Genomic DNA, 23331 nt, shown 5'->3' with positions numbered 1-23331 from the left:
CCCGCATACAAAACAATCATGACGTAACAATAATCAATAGCAACATGGAGATAAACACACATTCTTCTGACGACATGACACAACACTCTGCAGACACTGACGATGGCGATTTCATCCCATGTACCGAAAAGCCACTGAACGAATTTAGAAATCAAATAATCCTCAAAATTTCCACTCAAGACAGCATTGAAGCTACTACTATGTTTAGAAAATATCATAGAGTCACTATTAACAAACAAGTATTCAGCCCAGGTGTCCTAATCAATATTCTAAAAGAATATGCATCTACGGAATGCCATAACGGAATACTTTGTGACAAACATACGCTACTAAATTTACAAACCCTCTATAAGAATTTCTTCTCTAGAGCCAAAACATTCAAAATCTTTTGGACAGAAAAACTTTTAGAAGACGTTACAGACGAAATAGAACAAGACGCTATTATCGAAAGGCAACATAATACCAACCATAGAGGAATTAACGAAACTAAACTTCACATTTCCAGAAAGTATTTCTTCCCGGACATGAAAAGCAAAATAACAAAGTTTATCAACATGTGTAAACTCTGCCAAAAGTCTAAGTATGAAAGACGCCCATATAAACAGAAATATGAACTAACAGCAACACCAACAAAGCCGTTGCAAATTGTTCATATGGACATCTTCATAATTAGTAACACCTATTTCCTAACACTTTGTGATAAGTTCTCCCGATTAACATCAGCTATTCCTATAAAAACCCGTAACACAGTGCACATAATCCATGCACTGACCCATTTTTTGGCAAACATAGGAAAACCTTCCCTTCTCGTCATGGATCAAGAAGCTTCTTTTACCTCCACACCTGTGAAAGAATTTCTCGAAGAGAACGACATAGAATATCACTTCACAAGCGTTGGACAGTCCTCTTCCAATGGAACTGTAGAAATTGTTCATAGAACAATTAGAGAACTTCACAACATTATCAGTAACAAAGATTCGACAAAGGACCTGTCAGAGAAAGCAAAGATCAACTTATCTGTTGCTATCTATAACGATTCGATTCACTCTCAAACAAAATTAACCCCAAAGGAATTATTTTTTGGATATAAAAACGAAGATCCAGTCCCCGCAGACCTAGACGAAAGAATAAGACAAAAGGAAGAGTTTTACAAACAGTTCTGCGAGAAACAAAAAGCAAAAAAATTAAAAGACCTAGAAAAATTAAACCAATCTAGAGAAGAACCAGAACAATTTTCAACTGGGGACGTGGCATTCGAGAGGAAAAGGAATAACCTAAAGCATCAAGAAAGATACAGAGAAATTACAGTTCTTGACAACAGGCAAGCCAATGTCATCGACGGAAACGGAAGAAAAATTCATAAAACTAAACTAAAAAGAAAAAGAAAACGATAAAAAATAATTATGATAATAATAATTTACATTATCCCATTTCATCTTATCTTTTTAGGAATAAAAAAAATGAAGACAGCAGTAATCTTACTATTATTAGCCTTAAGCGGAAAAGTTAGAAACTCGCAACTCAAAATGCAAGATCTAGGCAAAAATCCGGGAATATTCGCCATCAAGTTGGGAACAGCCCGAATCATCGAGAATTACCATCTTGTAATCCATAGTTTCAACATAAGCAAGTATGAGGTAATAGCGAAACAGTACAAAATTATTATCTCCGAGTTAGACGAAAAATTAGAAACGATCAGAAACCATTCAGACACTACGCAGGAGTCAAACAATCAATTGTCGGATATAGGAAATATCCTGAGGCACAAGTATGATCAAATCTATTCATTGTTACAAAATTTTAAACCGATAGTTAGAAAATCTAAAAGATCCATTGACATCCTAGGATCAGTTATAAAAACAATCACAGGGAACCTGGACCATAACGATTATGTAGAAATAACGGATAAACTAAATGTACTGCGACATTCCACTAACAAGCTAATAACAGGAAACAACAGACAAGTAATTATCAACGAAAGTTTTGAACAGCGCATAAACAACATAACACAAGCGGCAAGAAGTCAGGCGAAAGAAATTCACGATTTCATCCGGCAAGCTGGATTTTACTCTAACGATCTAAGCGCACTTCAGCAAAAACTCCACCTGCACAACGTCATCTTCAGCCTCGATAATGTGAGGGAACAATTGACCACAATCTTCGAATCAGTACAGCTAGCCAAACTCGGAATAATTTCTAAAGCACTACTTTTTCCAAAGGAATTGGACTTTATCATACACATACTTTTGGAAGAAGGGCTCAACATAACGAGTTACGACCAAGCGTATGAACATCTAGAACCAGTAGCAATCCACCACGATAATCAATTACAACTACTGATAAAAGTTCCAAATTTTCGGAATGGAAGCTACCATATGTTAAGGATGGAACCAATTCCAATCAACCATTCAATTATACACATACAGTCTAAATATGTCGTTACCAGCAAACTAGAAACATATTTAATTGACAAATTCAACTCGATCGAAGGAGAATACATTATTAAGCTCACCAATTTACGGAATGTCACCAACAACGAATGCGAACATCAATTACTTCGTACCAACCAGAGTAAATGTGTGTTCATGCAACACAATACCAACATGGAAGTCACATACATAGAGAACTACGGTACACTCATTAAAAATGCTCGATCAGCAACGTTTGACAATACTTGTGGATACGAAAAGAAAAACATTACCGGTACATTCTTTGTAAATTTCAAAAATTGTTCAATCTTCATCAACGGGCTTAAATATTCGGAAAAAGAAATGCAGACAATAGCAAACCCGGACATCATACCAATATCCACGATACGAATATCAGAAACAACACTGGAGTTAAACGAAATTCAGAACCTAACCAAATTGCATATAAATAACAGAGATAAAATCAGATACATTGAAAAAATGAATCATCGCATCACCACGCACCATATCATGAGCGGAACCATCGTCGTAACCGTAATTCTTATATTGGTAGCATATACTGCAAAAAAGATCAGCGGACTCCAAGAGAGAATCACGATTCGAGTCCAACCAAACCCGATCCGAGACGGCTCGATCTAACGAGGGGGAAGTTATGTGCCTGATCGCCACCAATGCCACCACCATGCGATCGCAACACACCGACGGTGCATCAATCCCAACACTAAAGCTGACGCAGCAGACACGCGCCGAATTGCCACAGACGCAACCGCGAGCGACCGGCGAGACATCGATGGCGTATCAATCCCGACACCGACGCGACGGTCTTGCTGACTCCAGATGACACCGGACCCCAACGCACGTGGCGTCACGTGGACAAGAGGTACGAGCTAGCGGCTCGTTCGAAGGCAGTCTTAGTACAAACTTCAGTCTTTAGTCAGGGCTCATCGAGTAAGGATAAGATTTAAGAATAAATTCCTTTTTTTAAAACTCGAACCACGAGGTCACTCTCATAATTACATATCAATGGTTTTGTTGTTTATTCTTCTTTACTGTGCTTTTTACATTTTCTTAAAATATCTCCTAGAACCAAAGATATAACAAAAACAGTCGGCCAAGGTACGAAGAGCACGCAAAGAAACCTTTATCCACCGCCTTGAATGCATTTTTTTGATTTTCACTGATTTTTCAGGGAAACTCTCAGCCTAGAAGTGTGTATTACATATCAATGGTTTTGTTTCTTATTCTTCTTTACTGTGCTCTTCACATTTTCTTAAAATATCTCCTAGAACCAAAGATATAACAAAAACAGTCGGCCAAGGTACGAAGAGCACGCAAAGAAACCTTTATCCACCGCCTTGAATGCATTTTTTTGATTTTCACTGATTTTCCAGGGAAACTCTCAGCCTAGAAGCGTGTATTACATATCAATGGTTTTGTTGTTTATTCTTCTTTACTGTGCTTTTTACATTTTCTTAAAATATCTACTAGAACCAAAGATATAACAAAAACAGTCGGCCAAGGTACGAAGAGCACGCAAAGAAACCTTTATCCCCCTTGAATGCATTTTTTTGATTTTCACTGATTTTCCAGGGAAACTCTCAGCCTAGAAGTGTGTATTACATATCAATGGTTTTGTTTCTTATTCTTCTTTACTGTGCTTTTTACATTTTCTTAAAATATCTCCTAGAACCAAAGATATAACAAAAACAGTCGGCCAAGGTACGAAGAGCACGCAAAGAAACCTTTATCCACCGCCTTGAATGCATTTTTTTGATTTTCACTGATTTTCCAGGGAAACTCTCAGCCTAGAAGTGTGTATTACATATCAATGGTTTTGTTTTTTATTCTTCTTTACTGTGCTTTTTACATTTTCTTAAAATATCTCCTAGAACCAAAGATATAACAAAAACAGTCGGCCAAGGTACGAAGAGCACGCAAAGAAACCTTTATCCACCGCCTTGAATGCATTTTTTGATTTTCACTGATTTTCCAGGGAAACTCTCAGCCTAGAAGTGTGTATTACATATCAATGGTTTTGTTGTTTATTCTTCTTTACTGTGCACTTTACATTTTCTTAAAATATCTCCTAGAACCAAAGATATAACAAAAACAGTCGGCCAAGGTACGAAGAGCACGCAAAGAAACCTTTATCCACCGCCTTGAATGCATTTTTTTCATTTTCACTGAATTTTCATGGAAACTCTCAGCCTAGAAGTGTGTATTACATATCAATGGTTTTGTTTTTTATTCTTCTTTACTGTGCTTTTTACATTTTCTTAAAATATCTCCTAGAACCAAAGATATAACAAAAACAGTCGGCCAAGGTACGAAGAGCACGCAAAGAAACCTTTATCCACCGCCTTGAATGCATTTTTTTGATTTTCACTGAATTTTCAGGGAAACTCTCAGCCTAGAAGTGTGTATTACATATCAATGGTTTTGTTGTTTATTCTTCTTTACTGTGCTTTTTACATTTTCTTAAAATATCTCCTAGAACCAAAGATATAACAAAAACAGTCGGCCAAGGTACGAAGAGCACGCAAAGAAACCTTTATCCACCGCCTTGAATGCATTTTTTTGATTTTCACTGATTTTCCAGGGAAACTCTCAGCCTAGAAGTGTGTATTACATATCAATGGTTTTGTTGTTTATTCTTCTTTACTGTGCTCTTTACATTTTCTTAAAATATCTCCTAGAACCAAAGATATAACAAAAACAGTCGGCCAAGGTACGAAGAGCACGCAAAGAAACCTTTATCCACCGCCTTGAATGCATTTTTTTGATTTTCACTGATTTTCCAGGGAAACTCTCAGCCTAGAAATGTGTATTACATATCAATGGTTTTGTTTCTTATTCTACTTTACTGTGCTTTTTACATTTTCTTAAAATATCTCCTAGAACCAAAGATATAACACAAACAGTCGGCCAAGGTACGAAGAGCACGCAAAGAAACCTTTATCCACCGCCTTGAATGCATTTTTTTCATGTTCACTGATTTTTCAGTTAAACTCTCAGCCTAGAAATGTGTATTACATATCAATGGTTCTGTGTTTTATTCGTCTTTACTGTGCACTTTACATTTTTTTAAAATATCTCCTAGAACCAAAGATATAACACAAACAGTCGGCCAAGGTACGAAGAGCACGCAAAGAAACCTTTATCCACCGCCTTGAATGCATTTTTTTCATGTTCACTGATTTTTCAGTTAAACTCTCAGCCTAGAAATGTGTATTACATATCAATGGTTCTGTGTTTTATTCGTCTTTACTGTGCACTTTACATTTTTTTAAAATATCTCCTAGAACCAAAGATATAACACAAACAGTCGGCCAAGGTACGAAGAGCACGCAAAGAAACCTTTATCCACCGTCTTGAATGCATTTTTTTGATTTTCACTGATTTTCCAGGGAAACTCTCAGCCTAGAAGTGTGTATTACATATCAATGGTTTTGTTGTTTATTCTTCTTTACTGTGCTTTTTACATTTTCTTAAAATATCTCCTAGAACCAAAGATATAACAAAAACAGTCGGCCAAGGTACGAAAAGCACGCAAAGAAACCTTTATCCACCGCCTTGAATGCATTTTTTTGATTTTCACTGATTTTCCAGGGAAACTCTCAGCCTAGAAATGTGTATTACATATCAATGGTTCTGTGTTTTATTCGTCTTTACTGTGCACTTTACATTTTTTTAAAATATCTCCTAGAACCAAAGATATAACACAAACAGTCGGCCAAGGTACGAAGAGCACGCAAAGAAACCTTTATCCACCGCCTTGAATGCATTTTTTTCATGTTCACTGATTTTTCAGTTAAACTCTCAGCCTAGAAATGTGTATTACATATCAATGGTTCTGTGTTTTATTCGTCTTTACTGTGCACTTTACATTTTTTTAAAATATCTCCTAGAACCAAAGATATAACACAAACAGTCGGCCAAGGTACGAAGAGCACGCAAAGAAACCTTTATCCACCGCCTTGAATGCATTTTTTTCATGTTCACTGATTTTTCAGTTAAACTCTCAGCCTAGAAATGTGTATTACATATCAATGGTTCTGTGTTTTATTCGTCTTTACTGTGCACTTTACATTTTTTTAAAATATCTCCTAGAACCAAAGATATAACACAAACAGTCGGCCAAGGTACGAAGAGCACGCAAAGAAACCTTTATCCACCGCCTTGAATGCATTTTTTTCATGTTCACTGATTTTTCAGTTAAACTCTCAGCCTAGAAATGTGTATTACATATCAATGGTTCTGTGTTTTATTCGTCTTTACTGTGCACTTTACATTTTTTTAAAATATCTCCTAGAACCAAAGATATAACACAAACAGTCGGCCAAGGTACGAAGAGCACGCAAAGAAACCTTTATCCACCGTCTTGAATGCATTTTTTTGATTTTCACTGATTTTCCAGGGAAACTCTCAGCCTAGAAGTGTGTATTACATATCAATGGTTTTGTTGTTTATTCTTCTTTACTGTGCTTTTTACATTTTCTTAAAATATCTCCTAGAACCAAAGATATAACAAAAACAGTCGGCCAAGGTACGAAAAGCACGCAAAGAAACCTTTATCCACCGCCTTGAATGCATTTTTTTGATTTTCACTGATTTTCCAGGGAAACTCTCAGCCTAGAAATGTGTATTACATATCAATGGTTCTGTGTTTTATTCGTCTTTACTGTGCACTTTACATTTTTTTAAAATATCTCCTAGAACCAAAGATATAACACAAACAGTCGGCCAAGGTACGAAGAGCACGCAAAGAAACCTTTATCCACCGCCTTGAATGCATTTTTTTCATGTTCACTGATTTTTCAGTTAAACTCTCAGCCTAGAAATGTGTATTACATATCAATGGTTCTGTGTTTTATTCGTCTTTACTGTGCACTTTACATTTTTTTAAAATATCTCCTAGAACCAAAGATATAACACAAACAGTCGGCCAAGGTACGAAGAGCACGCAAAGAAACCTTTATCCACCGCCTTGAATGCATTTTTTTCATGTTCACTGATTTTTCAGTTAAACTCTCAGCCTAGAAATGTGTATTACATATCAATGGTTCTGTGTTTTATTCGTCTTTACTGTGCACTTTACATTTTTTTAAAATATCTCCTAGAACCAAAGATATAACACAAACAGTCGGCCAAGGTACGAAGAGCACGCAAAGAAACCTTTATCCACCGCCTTGAATGCATTTTTTTCATGTTCACTGATTTTTCAGTTAAACTCTCAGCCTAGAAATGTGTATTACATATCAATGGTTCTGTGTTTTATTCGTCTTTACTGTGCACTTTACATTTTTTTAAAATATCTCCTAGAACCAAAGATATAACACAAACAGTCGGCCAAGGTACGAAGAGCACGCAAAGAAACCTTTATCCACCGCCTTGAATGCATTTTTTTCATGTTCACTGATTTTTCAGTTAAACTCTCAGCCTAGAAATGTGTATTACATATCAATGGTTCTGTGTTTTATTCGTCTTTACTGTGCACTTTACATTTTTTTAAAATATCTCCTAGAACCAAAGATATAACACAAACAGTCGGCCAAGGTACGAAGAGCACGCAAAGAAACCTTTATCCACCGCCTTGAATGCATTTTTTTCATGTTCACTGATTTTTCAGTTAAACTCTCAGCCTAGAAATGTGTATTACATATCAATGGTTCTGTGTTTTATTCGTCTTTACTGTGCACTTTACATTTTTTTAAAATATCTCCTAGAACCAAAGATATAACACAAACAGTCGGCCAAGGTACGAAGAGCACGCAAAGAAACCTTTATCCACCGTCTTGAATGCATTTTTTTGATTTTCACTGATTTTCCAGGGAAACTCTCAGCCTAGAAGTGTGTATTACATATCAATGGTTTTGTTGTTTATTCTTCTTTACTGTGCTTTTTACATTTTCTTAAAATATCTCCTAGAACCAAAGATATAACAAAAACAGTCGGCCAAGGTACGAAAAGCACGCAAAGAAACCTTTATCCACCGCCTTGAATGCATTTTTTTGATTTTCACTGATTTTCCAGGGAAACTCTCAGCCTAGAAATGTGTATTACATATCAATGGTTTTGTTTCTTATTCTACTTTACTGTGCTTTTTACATTCTCTTAAAATATCTCCTAGAACCAAAGATATAACACAAACAGTCGGCCAAGGTACGAAGAGCACGCAAAGAAACCTTTATCCACCGCCTTGAATGCATTTTTTTCATGTTCACTGATTTTTCAGTTAAACTCTCAGCCTAGAAATGTGTATTACATATCAATGGTTCTGTGTTTTATTCGTCTTTACTGTGCACTTTACATTTTTTTAAAATATCTCCTAGAACCAAAGATATAACACAAACAGTCGGCCAAGGTACGAAGAGCACGCAAAGAAACCTTTATCCACCGCCTTGAATGCATTTTTTTGATTTTCACTGATTTTCCAGGGAAACTCTCAGCCTAGAAATGTGTATTACATATCAATGGTTCTGTGTTTTATTCGTCTTTACTGTGCACTTTACATTTTTTTAAAATATCTCCTAGAACCAAAGATATAACACAAACAGTCGGCCAAGGTACGAAGAGCACGCAAAGAAACCTTTATCCACCGTCTTGAATGCATTTTTTTGATTTTCACTGATTTTTCAGGGAAACTCTCAGCCTAGAAGTGTGTATTACATATCAATGGTTTTGTTGTTTATTCTTCTTTACTGTGCTCTTTACATTCTCTTCAAATATCTCCTAGAACCAAAGATATAACACAAACAGTCGGCCAAGGTACGAAAAGCACGCAAAGAAACCTTTATCCACCGCCTTGAATGCATTTTTTTGATTTTCACTGATTTTCCAGGGAAACTCTCAGCCTAGAAATGTGTATTACATATCAATGGTTTTGTTGTTTATTCTTCTTTACTGTGCTCTTTACATTCTCTTCAAATATCTCCTAGAACCAAAGATATAACACAAACAGTCGGCCAAGGTACGAAAAGCACGCAAAGAAACCTTTATCCACCGCCTTGAATGCATTTTTTTCATGTTCACTGATTTTTCAGTTAAACTCTCAGCCTAGAAATGTGTATTACATATCAATGGTTCTGTGTTTTATTCGTCTTTACTGTGCACTTTACATTTTTTTAAAATATCTCCTAGAACCAAAGATATAACACAAACAGTCGGCCAAGGTACGAAGAGCACGCAAAGAAACCTTTATCCACCGCCTTGAATGCATTTTTTTCATGTTCACTGATTTTTCAGTTAAACTCTCAGCCTAGAAATGTGTATTACATATCAATGGTTCTGTGTTTTATTCGTCTTTACTGTGCACTTTACATTTTTTTAAAATATCTCCTAGAACCAAAGATATAACACAAACAGTCGGCCAAGGTACGAAGAGCACGCAAAGAAACCTTTATCCACCGCCTTGAATGCATTTTTTTCATGTTCACTGATTTTTCAGTTAAACTCTCAGCCTAGAAATGTGTATTACATATCAATGGTTCTGTGTTTTATTCGTCTTTACTGTGCACTTTACATTTTTTTAAAATATCTCCTAGAACCAAAGATATAACACAAACAGTCGGCCAAGGTACGAAGAGCACGCAAAGAAACCTTTATCCACCGCCTTGAATGCATTTTTTTCATGTTCACTGATTTTTCAGTTAAACTCTCAGCCTAGAAATGTGTATTACATATCAATGGTTCTGTGTTTTATTCGTCTTTACTGTGCACTTTACATTTTTTTAAAATATCTCCTAGAACCAAAGATATAACACAAACAGTCGGCCAAGGTACGAAGAGCACGCAAAGAAACCTTTATCCACCGTCTTGAATGCATTTTTTTGATTTTCACTGATTTTCCAGGGAAACTCTCAGCCTAGAAGTGTGTATTACATATCAATGGTTTTGTTTCTTATTCTACTTTACTGTGCTTTTTACATTTTCTTAAAATATCTCCTAGAACCAAAGATATAACACAAACAGTCGGCCAAGGTACGAAGAGCACGCAAAGAAACCTTTATCCACCGCCTTGAATGCATTTTTTTCATGTTCACTGATTTTTCAGTTAAACTCTCAGCCTAGAAATGTGTATTACATATCAATGGTTCTGTGTTTTATTCGTCTTTACTGTGCACTTTACATTTTTTTAAAATATCTCCTAGAACCAAAGATATAACACAAACAGTCGGCCAAGGTACGAAGAGCACGCAAAGAAACCTTTATCCACCGCCTTGAATGCATTTTTTTCATGTTCACTGATTTTTCAGTTAAACTCTCAGCCTAGAAATGTGTATTACATATCAATGGTTCTGTGTTTTATTCGTCTTTACTGTGCACTTTACATTTTTTTAAAATATCTCCTAGAACCAAAGATATAACACAAACAGTCGGCCAAGGTACGAAGAGCACGCAAAGAAACCTTTATCCACCGCCTTGAATGCATTTTTTTGATTTTCACTGATTTTCCAGGGAAACTCTCAGCCTAGAAGTGTGTATTACATATCAATGGTTTTGTTGTTTATTCTTCTTTACTGTGCTTTTTACATTTTCTTAAAATATCTCCTAGAACCAAAGATATAACAAAAACAGTCGGCCAAGGTACGAAGAGCACGCAAAGAAACCTTTATCCACCGCCTTGAATGCATTTTTTTGATTTTCACTGATTTTCCAGGGAAACTCTCAGCCTAGAAGTGTGTATTACATATCAATGGTTTTGTTGTTTATTCTTCTTTACTGTGCTTTTTACATTTTCTTAAAATATCTCCTAGAACCAAAGATATAACAAAAACAGTCGGCCAAGGTACGAAGAGCACGCAAAGAAACCTTTATCCACCGCCTTGAATGCATTTTTTTCATTTTCACTGAATTTTCATGGAAACTCTCAGCCTAGAAGTGTGTATTACATATCAATGGTTTTGTTTTTTATTCTTCTTTACTGTGCTTTTTACATTTTCTTAAAATATCTCCTAGAACCAAAGATATAACAAAAACAGTCGGCCAAGGTACGAAGAGCACGCAAAGAAACCTTTATCCACCGCCTTGAATGCATTTTTTTGATTTTCACTGAATTTTCAGGGAAACTCTCAGCCTAGAAGTGTGTATTACATATCAATGGTTTTGTTGTTTATTCTTCTTTACTGTGCTTTTTACATTTTCTTAAAATATCTCCTAGAACCAAAGATATAACAAAAACAGTCGGCCAAGGTACGAAGAGCACGCAAAGAAACCTTTATCCACCGTCTTGAATGCATTTTTTTGATTTTCACTGATTTTCCAGGGAAACTCTCAGCCTAGAAGTGTGTATTACATATCAATGGTTTTGTTGTTTATTCTTCTTTACTGTGCTTTTTACATTTTCTTAAAATATCTCCTAGAACCAAAGATATAACAAAAACAGTCGGCCAAGGTACGAAGAGCACGCAAAGAAACCTTTATCCACCGCCTTGAATGCATTTTTTTGATTTTCACTGATTTTCCAGGGAAACTCTCAGCCTAGAAGTGTGTATTACATATCAATGGTTTTGTTGTTTATTCTTCTTTACTGTGCTTTTTACATTTTCTTAAAATATCTCCTAGAACCAAAGATATAACAAAAACAGTCGGCCAAGGTACGAAGAGCACGCAAAGAAACCTTTATCCACCGCCTTGAATGCATTTTTTTCATTTTCACTGAATTTTCATGGAAACTCTCAGCCTAGAAGTGTGTATTACATATCAATGGTTTTGTTTTTTATTCTTCTTTACTGTGCTTTTTACATTTTCTTAAAATATCTCCTAGAACCAAAGATATAACAAAAACAGTCGGCCAAGGTACGAAGAGCACGCAAAGAAACCTTTATCCACCGCCTTGAATGCATTTTTTTGATTTTCACTGATTTTCCAGGGAAACTCTCAGCCTAGAAGTGTGTATTACATATCAATGGTTTTGTTGTTTATTCTTCTTTACTGTGCTTTTTACATTTTCTTAAAATATCTCCTAGAACCAAAGATATAACAAAAACAGTCGGCCAAGGTACGAAGAGCACGCAAAGAAACCTTTATCCACCGCCTTGAATGCATTTTTTTGATTTTCACTGATTTTCCAGGGAAACTCTCAGCCTAGAAGTGTGTATTACATATCAATGGTTTTGTTGTTTATTCTTCTTTACTGTGCTTTTTACATTTTCTTAAAATATCTCCTAGAACCAAAGATATAACAAAAACAGTCGGCCAAGGTACGAAGAGCACGCAAAGAAACCTTTATCCACCGCCTTGAATGCATTTTTTTTCATTTTCACTGATTTTCCAGGGAAACTCTCAGCCTAGAAGCGTGTATTACATATCAATGGTTTTGTTGTTTATTCTTCTTTACTGTGCTTTTTACATTTTCTTAAAATCTCTCCTAGAACCAAAGATATAACAAAAACAGTCGGCCAAGGTACGAAGAGCACGCAAAGAAACCTTTATCCACCGCCTTGAATGCATTTTTTTGATTTTCACTGATTTTCCAGGGAAACTCTCAGCCTAGAAGTGTGTATTACATATCAATGGTTTTGTTGTTTATTCTTCTTTACTGTGCTTTTTACATTTTCTTAAAATATCTCCTAGAACCAAAGATATAACAAAAACAGTCGGCCAAGGTACGAAGAGCACGCAAAGAAACCTTTATCCACCGCCTTGAATGCATTTTTTTTCATTTTCACTGATTTTCCAGGGAAACTCTCAGCCTAGAAGCGTGTATTACATATCAATGGTTTTGTTGTTTATTCTTCTTTACTGTGCTTTTTACATTTTCTTAAAATATCTCCTAGAACCAAAGATATAACAAAAACAGTCGGCCAAGGTACGAAGAGCACGCAAAGAAACCTTTATCCACCGCCTTAAATGCATTTTTTTGATTTTCACTGATTTTCCAGGGAAACTCTCAGCCTAGAAGTGTGTATTACATATCAATGGTTTTGTTGTTTATTCTTCTTTACTGTGCTTTTTACATTTTCTTAAAATATCTCCTAGAACCAAAGATATAACAAAAACAGTCGGCCAAGGTACGAAGAGCACGCAAAGAAACCTTTATCCACCGCCTTGAATGCATTTTTTTTCATTTTCACTGATTTTCCAGGGAAACTCTCAGCCTAGAAGCGTGTATTACATATCAATGGTTTTGTTGTTTATTCTTCTTTACTGTGCTTTTTACATTTTCTTAAAATCTCTCCTAGAACCAAAGATATAACAAAAACAGTCGGCCAAGGTACGAAGAGCACGCAAAGAAACCTTTATCCACCGCCTTGAATGCATTTTTTTGATTTTCACTGATTTTCCAGGGAAACTCTCAGCCTAGAAGTGTGTATTACATATCAATGGTTTTGTTTTTTATTCTTCTTTACTGTGCTTTTTACATTTTCTTAAAATATCTCCTAGAACCAAAGATATAACAAAAACAGTCGGCCAAGGTACGAAGAGCACGCAAAGAAACCTTTATCCACCGCCTTGAATGCATTTTTTTGATTTTCACTGATTTTCCAGGGAAACTCTCAGCCTAGAAGTGTGTATTACATATCAATGGTTTTGTTGTTTATTCTTCTTTACTGTGCTTTTTACATTTTCTTAAAATATCTCCTAGAACCAAAGATATAACAAAAACAGTCGGCCAAGGTACGAAGAGCACGCAAAGAAACCTTTATCCACCGCCTTGAATGCATTTTTTTGATTTTCACTGATTTTTCAGGGAAACTCTCAGCCTAGAAATGTGTATTACATATCAATGGTTTTGTTTCTTATTCTTCTTTACTGTGCTCTTCACATTTTCTTAAAATATCTCCTAGAACCAAAGATATAACAAAAACAGTCGGCCAAGGTACGAAGAGCACGCAAAGAAACCTTTATCCACCGCCTTGAATGCATTTTTTTGATTTTCACTGATTTTCCAGGGAAACTCTCAGCCTAGAAGCGTGTATTACATATCAATGGTTTTGTTGTTTATTCTTCTTTACTGTGCTTTTTACATTTTCTTAAAATATCTACTAGAACCAAAGATATAACAAAAACAGTCGGCCAAGGTACGAAGAGCACGCAAAGAAACCTTTATCCCCCTTGAATGCATTTTTTTGATTTTCACTGATTTTCCAGGGAAACTCTCAGCCTAGAAGTGTGTATTACATATCAATGGTTTTGTTTCTTATTCTTCTTTACTGTGCTTTTTACATTTTCTTAAAATATCTCCTAGAACCAAAGATATAACAAAAACAGTCGGCCAAGGTACGAAGAGCACGCAAAGAAACCTTTATCCACCGCCTTGAATGCATTTTTTTGATTTTCACTGATTTTCCAGGGAAACTCTCAGCCTAGAAGTGTGTATTACATATCAATGGTTTTGTTGTTTATTCTTCTTTACTGTGCTTTTTACATTTTCTTAAAATATCTCCTAGAACCAAAGATATAACAAAAACAGTCGGCCAAGGTACGAAGAGCACGCAAAGAAACCTTTATCCACCGCCTTGAATGCATTTTTTTGATTTTCACTGATTTTCCAGGGAAACTCTCAGCCTAGAAGTGTGTATTACATATCAATGGTTTTGTTTCTTATTCTTCTTTACTGTGCTTTTTACATTTTCTTAAAATATCTCCTAGAACCTAAGATATAACAAAAACAGTCGGCCAAGGTACGAAGAGCACGCAAAGAAACCTTTATCCACCGCCTTGAATGCATTTTTTTGATTTTCACTGATTTTCCAGGGAAACTCTCAGCCTAGAAGCGTGTATTACATATCAATGGTTTTGTTGTTTATTCTTCTTTACTGTGCTCTTTACATTTTCTTAAAATATCTCCTAGAACCAAAGATATAACAAAAACAGTCGGCCAAGGTACGAAGAGCACGCAAAGAAACCTTTATCCACCGCCTTGAATGCATTTTCTTCATTTTCACTGATTTTCCAGGGAAACTCTCAGCCTAGAAGTGTGTATTACATATCAATGGTTTTGTTTTTTATTCTTCTTTACTGTGCTTTTTACATTTTCTTAAAATATCTCCTAGAACCAAAGATATAACAAAAACAGTCGGCCAGGTACGAAGAGCACGCAAAGAAACCTTTATCCACCGCCTTGAATGCATTTTTTTGATTTTCACTGATTTTCCAGGGAAACTCTCAGCCTAGAAGTGTGTATTACATATCAATGGTTTTGTTTTTTATTCTTCTTTACTGTGCTTTTTACATTTTCTTAAAATATCAAAAATATAAAACAGTGCGCATACACCAACCCGTGTTTATTCGAATAAACACTAGACAGACGTGTGTTGTTGTTTCGTGGCTGCGCAGCGCGCGAAGCACGCCCTCCATAAGTTATGCGTTACGGTCGAGTTGCTTCCTTTCTTCGTCCTTTATTGCTCGCGAAAAAAGGGAAAGAAATCATAATGCTGCGTGCTACAGGGTCATCAGTGGGAGATCTACACTTGGAAAGCGTACAACCAGGTAGGATGGGAAAGAAAAGCGCTCTAGAACCGTTGAAATCCAGCGGAAAACCCGCTCAACTCTTTTCCGCGCGCAGGATCGAAGAATGCGCTCGAAAGAAATCATAATGCTGCGTGCTACATGATCATCAGTGGGTGGCCTACACTTGGAAGGCGTACAACCAGGTAGGATGGGAAAGAAAAGCGCTCTAGAACCGTTGAAATCCAGCGGAAAAGCCGCTCAACTCTTTTCCGCGCGCAGGATCGAAGAATGCGCTCGAAAGAAATCATAATGCTGCGTGCCACAGGATGATCGGCGTGTGGCCTACACTTGGAAGGCGTACAACCAGGTAGGATGGGAAAGAAAAACGCCTTAGAACCGTTGCAATCCAGCGGAAAATGCTTGGAATTGGATCAAAATTATTTTCGCGCAGGCTCAAAAACGGCCGAAAAACCGGCAAAACCGGGAGCAAACCGGATTTCTACTAGGGCAACATACTACCAGCGCAGGTGGATCCGGCTACACGCTTGGAATGAGCGCCATCTAGCGGTGGTCGAATATCTATCCGAGACACCAACCTATCTGAGGCACCTTACCTGTTCTCACTAGATGGCGCTGCCGCCAAAGAAAAAACGCATCCACCTGCGCTGGTAGTATGTTGCCCTAGTAGAAATCCGGTTTGCTCCCGGTTTTGCCGGTTTTTCGGCCGTTTTTGAGCCTGCGCGAAAATAATTTTGATCCAATTCCAAGCATTTTCCGCTGGATTGCAACGGTTCTAGGGCGTTTTTCTTTCCCATCCTACCTGGTTGTACGCTTTCCAAGTGTAGATCACCCACTGATGACCCTGTAGCACGCAGCATTATGATTTCTTTCGAGCGCATTCTTCGATCCTGCGCGCGGAAAAGAGTTGAGCGGGTTTTCCGCTGGATTTCAACGGTTCTAGAGCGCTTTTCTTTTCGATCCTACCTGTTTGTACGCCTTCCAAGTGTAGGCCACCCACTGATGACCCTGTAGCACGCAGCATTATGATTTCTTTCGAGCGCATTCTTCGATCCTGCGCGCGGAAAAGAGTTGAGCGGGTTTTCCGCTGGATTTGAACGGTTCTAGAGCGCTTTTCTTTCCCATCCTACCTGGTTGTACGCCTTCCAAGTGTAGGCCACCCACTGATGTTCCTGTGGCACGCAGCATTATGATTTCTTTCCCCTTTTTTCGCGAGCAGTGAAGGGCGAAGAAAGGAAGCAACTCGATCGTAAAGCATAACTTTATGGAGGGCGTGCTTCGCGCGCTGCGCAGCCACGAAACAACAACGCACGTCTGTGTAGTGTTTATTCGAATAAACACGGGCTTTGTTGTATGCGCACTAATTATGCGCGAATAACTTAATGGCAAGATATTGCCTTTGGTAAACTATATAAGGGGGGGTGATGGGTTTGTTTGTTTGTTTGTTTTTTTTTTTATCAGAAACTTCTATTTATTACGTTAAGTTACGGTGGCGAGGATGGGCGCATGGCGCACTCGGTGGAGACGGAGCGGGATGCAGCAGCTCAGTCCTCCAGCAGGTCCCAGGTGCGCGACCATTCGCGCCCATTGGACGCCGGCCTCCGCTTGACCTCCTCTTCCTCCTCAATCTCGTTCTCCTCCTCCTCCTCCTCCTCCTGCTCTTCTTCTTCCACCTCCTCTTCTTCCTCCTCCTCCTCCTCCACCTCCACGCCCTCAACATCCAGCCGTTCCCCGTGCTGTTCCGCTTCATTTTCGATTGCCTCCACGCCGTCCTCTAGCTCCGCCGGATTGTTTTCCTTCTCTTCGGCGACAGTGATGCCGCCGGATGCTGGCATCCCAAGCGTGGCCGATGCCGAAGCAACCGAGGAGCGCTCATCCGTACCGCTGCTGCCCCAAAAGTCCTCGGTTTCCACCTTCTCCTTCTCTTCGTCAGCGGTGCTGTTCGGCGCTGTCTCGGTGGTGCTGGTCGGTGCATCCGCCGCGGTATCGTCCGCCGCTGCCGCTGCCGCCACCGCCTCCTCCTTCTTCTTGTCCTCCTCACCAGCCGGTGTTTCGAGTGCGTCAAGGACACCGGCACTGTCCAGCAATCGCTTCACGTTTTGTATCGGGAGGTCAAAGAGGAGCGTTAGCGTGAGGGCACCACCGAGCAGCAGGCACACCTCGGTCCGGTTGAAGTAGGCGCTCAGACTGAACGACTCGCTGCCCCGCGTCGTACCGACGAAGTAGAAGAACACCAGGAACTGGACCAGCGTGAGCGAGTAGGACAGCTGGCCGAGCAGGACGAGCGGGCGGGAGCTGAGCAAACGGTTCGCCACGCTCGTCTCCTCGCTGATGCAGTAGTAGATGAGCCAGCAGAGACCGAGCGACCAGGCGAGCGGTGCGAGTGCCGCGTACTGGGCCGCACTGCCCGGCTCGTACTGGAAGTCGCTGCGCGCGATGTCGAGCGGCGTCAGCAGACACCAGAGCAGGGCAACACCGGCACCGAACCAGCCCGCCCAGCGGACACCGCGGTCCGGTCGGGCCCGCGGTACCGTTTCCGTGTCCTGCATCAGGTAGCCCAGCCCGAAACCGGCCAGGTACGGTGTGATGCGGTGCAGCGTTTCGGTCGTCGAGAGGTTGAGCGTGCGGTAGAGCTGCGTCAGCCGGACACCATGGTAGACGTACGGGGTGAGACGATCCTCGGCCGTGGCCGAGAAGCGGATCGCCGTCGACAGGCAGTGCAGGAGCACGTAGGCGGCAGTGCCGTAGAACGGACTGCGTACCAGCACGATCATCAGGAACGGGGCCAACACGCTGAGCTGCATCTCGATCGCCAGCTGGAACGTGTGGGGAGCGCACTGCCGAAGGGAAGTGTGAGTATAGTAACGGTATTAGTATTCGTTTTTCGTTTTTTTTTTCGGTGCACAGATTTGTGGCACCGCTTTGTTTGGTTGAAGGGGTCTAAGCCTTGTTTTGTTGTGTCTTCTTGACACACAAATACCTTCACTAATCATTCTATTAACTTCAACAGATTTTTTCCTAGCGTTGAAAATGTGGGGTTTTGTTTAATAATCCTTTTTTCAATTAAAAAAAAAAAAACACACGCAGCTGCTAACAGTTATCGTTTGTTGATTTAAGCTTGTGGTGAATATAATCCGTACATACAAAAAAAAAGGGAAGCAAAACGGCTTCAAACTGGCTTCAAAGGCTTTCAAGCGGAGATTTTGACGCTAAGGACAAAGAAACAAAGATTGATGGTGAACGTGATCGACAACAATCGATCCGTTTGCGTTGAGCACTAGGGCTAGGAAACAGCCAGAATGGGTTAAACCGACATGATGTTTTTCAAACGAGGATAACGCTCGACCACATGATGACAAAACCCCTTTGATAAACTTTACTGTAAACATCCGAGCCAAATTGTCACCCCATTCCTGCCCCGTATGTACCCATCCATTGCTCTTTCTGAATGGCTACAGTTTTGTTGCTGCTTGTTGGGGGGGACTTCGGTATTTTCGGGCCCGAAAAAAGGGTCGTTTTTAACGATTTTTTGTGACGTAGCCATTTTTCAAGTAAATGACTTAATAATCTACAACTTTTGAAGAATATTTGGTATTGTTTTGAGCAACAGTCATTGAAAAATGAATCCGTGGCATCCAATTTAGGTAGTCATGTCTTCGAAAAGATACTTTTTCCCGGTGCCCATCGTAGCTGCGTGACGGGTCGTCAGAAAAATACAAATTGATATTCGTTAGAAAGATTATAAGTTTATCCAGGTAGCGCAGGAGAGTTTTTGTTGATATTCCTATTTTTACGATTTTTGGCAGACTTTTGAAGTTGAAAAAGTGATGTTACTTTTTGCGATTCTGCCATAAAAAACGAACTTTACAGATTTGTTTAAAAAAAAGTAACAACAACTTTAATGATATCTCGACGGGGCTACTTGGCAAAAAGTGTACAAATTATGTGTTAAAAATTTCAAAATGATCGGCCCAGTAGTTTTTACGGTGCGATGGGCACCGAATTTGAAAATCGATGGTTTTCGGGAAACGCTCTTCAAAGTAGCGGGCTGCATAGAGCCTTTTATGAAACGTGGATTTTCAAAAATCTGTATCTTTGTTAGTTTTTCCTCGATTGATCCAAAACTTTTACACAATACTCTTGAAAGGATCAGCTTTCAGGATCAGCTTGAAAGGATGCTTGTTGAAACATAAATAAAAATTAAATACCAAAGTCCCCCCCTTAGAACAATATTTGGCTGCACAGTACCCAGGGCCGTCTTTGGCTTTTTGGCAGGGCCCTGGGCACATTATGACAACGGCCCTCCCCCGTTTTTAGCACTTGTAACGAGGCCGCTACAATAAAACTAAGCACACTTTTGCAAAGATCCAAAAATGTAATGTCAAATCTCAATTACATAGTGAAAGATAAAATATGTACAAAACAAAACAAAAAATTAAAAGACTAAAAAATATCCTAAAGATAGAAAGATATACCATTAGACTTTGTCAACTTTCTACCGTAGCTTTCTAGCGAAAACGTGCCGAACAGGCTTGTCCAAATTGTATCTAATCTATGAGATCATCTTAGAAAGCGTTTAGCTTGCATTTAGCTGCTCACTTTATAAATTACCAGTCAAACCATTGGAGATTCTTAAAACATGAGAGGAGAATTTGTTCTGTTGTTTGGGTATATCGCACCGCAGTTGCCTATGAAATTATCAGGGCTAACAAAATTATACATCTTTTTTTATCAAACAAAGACCACCTACAGTAAAAAAGATTGGAGAGAAAAATGTTCTGCAGCCAACAAAACATCCGAGATTTCATCTGCTGTAGAACTAAACAATGCACGATTGAGCTTAGCCTCCCTGCAATGCCATGTCGAGTCGCATGCTAGTTCCAGGAGGTTCTGCTGGTGCATTAGAGTTAAATTTAAGTTCATTAATCGTTTTTGGATCGGATTTTGTGTGGGCTAACTGGGAGACCCAGAAGGGACATTGATATTCAGTTGCGATTTAGTTGAATTTGACGTTACTTATATAACATTTTGGCTTGGCCCTAATCGAAACAATTGATTTTCGCAGCCATCGTTGCTCAATTGCGTAATTTTATAAATGCTTCTTTTAGTTGTATTTGATGTTCTACGACCATTGCACCCTAAAGCATCCCTAAAATATGCAACTCCAAAAATGACAATTGATGATATTCCCAAGGAGATTGTCAGTTGAAAATGGTTTCTGATTAACAGAATTTCTAATGAACAGAATGAACACCAACTAATATGAAGCAAATACAATTTTTTTCCCCTGGTTTCTAATAAGTTTGATTTTTCAGGCAAACTAGCACACGTTTTTGCCAACCAGCAGAGATTAGGGGGCCCCAACTAGCGCGGGCCCCTGGGCATGTGCCCATTGTGCCCGATGGGAACGATGGCCCTGACAATACGCCACGCTTTGTGAAGGTATCGAAATGAAGGGTTAGCTGATTAGATGGGGAGCCTATTTCGAGATGGAATTCAAAAGCCACTCGAGTAGATGGGAAAAGGCAGTGGCCAGTGGTGATGGACAATGCTTTAGACTAACAAAATATGATTTTGGTAAATAACAAAACCCATAAAAAGAAGCGTTTGTTGAGCCTTGAATTCGGAAAAATAGTAATAAAAATAATTCAATCATCTAATAGTGTACATTGCGTCAAAAACAGTATCCGCAATGGGCGATTTAAATGTGTCTGGGCAATCGGATCAAGTTGATTTTTTTTACCTAAAATTGGTACAACTGTCCTTAAGCATTGTGCAAATTCTGAGCGGGATCCGGCGACCCGTGTTTTTACAGCAGCTGGTTGAGTAACTCGATCTCAGTACTATGGGTGATTACTTTGCACAAACAATTTGCTTAATGGTTTGTGGTGATAATGAAATATCGTGTGCCGATGCATTGAGGATATACGGCAAAACATTGTTCGGCCCGGTCGTTTGGTGAATTTTGATAAAATCCCGCACTTTATCCGATGCTCCCTCGGTGTAATTACGATCCTGGCTTCGCTGACACGAATGTCGCCGTTGATATCTTCACGACGGGTTTTAAAACGCGTAGACCACTCATAAACTTTGTCACTGAATAGACAATCATCACACCTAACTTACTGAATCAATTTGATAGACGTTGTACCGAGATATAGGCTAAACTTGATACAGGTTTTTTGCCCGTTCAGAAGGCTTGTACCGACCACCCCCCAAACAAACTGTCACCTTGGGCACCATAACTTTACTTCCAGTGGTCCAAATATCATGAAATTTGAACTGAAAGTTCCTAAAGGAAAGGATCCTTTTAAATAAAAATACCTACATTAACATAGCGCCACCAGAAACTTTCCTATGGAAAAAGTCCTGTTTACTTTGCGACAGACCATGTAAAACCAAATTTAAAAAAAGCCACTCACTATTGACAGACGAGTTACTTAACCAGCTGCTGTAAAAAAACGTTGACGGGTTGACGGATCCCGCTCAAAATTTGCACAATAATTAAGGACAGGTGTATCAATCTTGGGTAAAAAAAAAAAAAAATCAAATTGTTTCGATGGCCCACATCGTCAGACTTAAATGTTTTCGGACGGAATGTAAGTGATGCAGTACAAGCAGTAGTGCTACCTACCGTCTCCTCGATCGGGTACCAGTTCTGCACAAACAGCAGGTTGCTCAGGTAGCGATGCTTGCAGAGGTTCGCATTCTTCACAACGACATCGCCCCACTGCGGCCCGTTGCCCAGATGTTCCCAGATCAGCGCGTAGAAGCCGACGACCGGCAGCAGTGGGAAGCAGAGTCTAAAAAGGGTTGGGGGTGGGAGAAACCAAAAAACGTGAAGCCAAAACTAGCTAGCTCTAGTTGGGCGGCGTTTGCCGTAACCTACCTGAGGTACCGGCCGAGGATGCGCTTGAACCAGGGAACCCGGGCACGGGCACGATACTCGCGCAGCATGTGGTAGGCGGTGAGGAACCCGCTGACGACGAGGAAGACGTCCGCGTACAGCATCACCAGACGGACGGTGACGCTCCACGGTGCGTTCAGGGTCTCGGTGAACTCGTTCCGGTTGGTGAAGGGCTGGAAGCCGAGCGGTACGAGCCGAAGGGCGGCAAACAGGGCCACGCTGGCGATACCCTTCAACCCGTCCAGACAGCCGTACCGGACCGGCCGCTCGGGAGCCGAATCGGCACCCGCGCCACTCCGGACGGTGCCGAGCTGGTGGAGCGTCTGTTTCAGCGAGAACGCCATCAGCGTTTGGTGGAGTGCGTTGGTCGGTTGTGGCCCCGGTGCATCGGGGCCACCATCACTGTCCAGCACCGAGGGCGATGGTGGGTCAATCTTGATGAAGATTTCGTAGTCGTTGAGCGTGGCCACCAGTGTTACTACCGCTACGAAGGTGTAGAAACCGCTGCAAGAGCACAAGAGAGAGAGAGAGAGAGAGAGAGAGAGATCGAAAGGCCATTCGATTGGAGTTGATCCGAGACAA

The 23331-nt window shown here is 39.7% G+C and overlaps 2 protein-coding genes across 2 annotated transcripts in view; one reads left to right on the top strand and one right to left on the bottom strand.

Moving 5' to 3' along the window:
* The first annotated feature begins 1460 nt into the window (after window positions 1-1460).
* Window positions 1461-3201, top strand: LOC126574987 (uncharacterized). The gene has a single exon (XM_050235484.1). The coding sequence runs from the start codon at window positions 1461-1463 to the stop codon at window positions 3066-3068; it is 1608 nt and encodes a 535-aa protein (XP_050091441.1). The 3' UTR covers window positions 3069-3201.
* A 14071-nt stretch (window positions 3202-17272) lies between these two features.
* The window catches only part of LOC126571049 (uncharacterized), an 8465-nt gene continuing 2406 nt past the window's right edge, over window positions 17273-23331 (bottom strand). The window contains exons 3-5 of the mRNA XM_050229313.1: window positions 22732-23253; window positions 22477-22645; window positions 17273-18679 (exon numbers count right to left, since the gene is read on the bottom strand). Of these exons, the coding sequence (XP_050085270.1) occupies window positions 17387-18679; window positions 22477-22645; window positions 22732-23253 (1984 nt within the window). The 3' untranslated portion in view covers window positions 17273-17386. The remainder of the gene's footprint in view (window positions 18680-22476; window positions 22646-22731; window positions 23254-23331) is intronic.

This window comes from Anopheles aquasalis, chromosome X (assembly GCF_943734665.1).
Source record: "Anopheles aquasalis chromosome X, idAnoAquaMG_Q_19, whole genome shotgun sequence".
Classification (NCBI taxonomy): domain Eukaryota; kingdom Metazoa; phylum Arthropoda; class Insecta; order Diptera; family Culicidae; genus Anopheles; species Anopheles aquasalis.
This window is presented reverse-complemented; position numbering and strand designations above follow the sequence as displayed.

What these genes read in the sequence shown, in the direction of transcription:
- LOC126574987 (XM_050235484.1), top strand. Translation starts at nt 1,461, where the DNA reads ATGAAGACAGCAGTAATCTTACTATTATTAGCCTTAAGCGGAAAAGTT.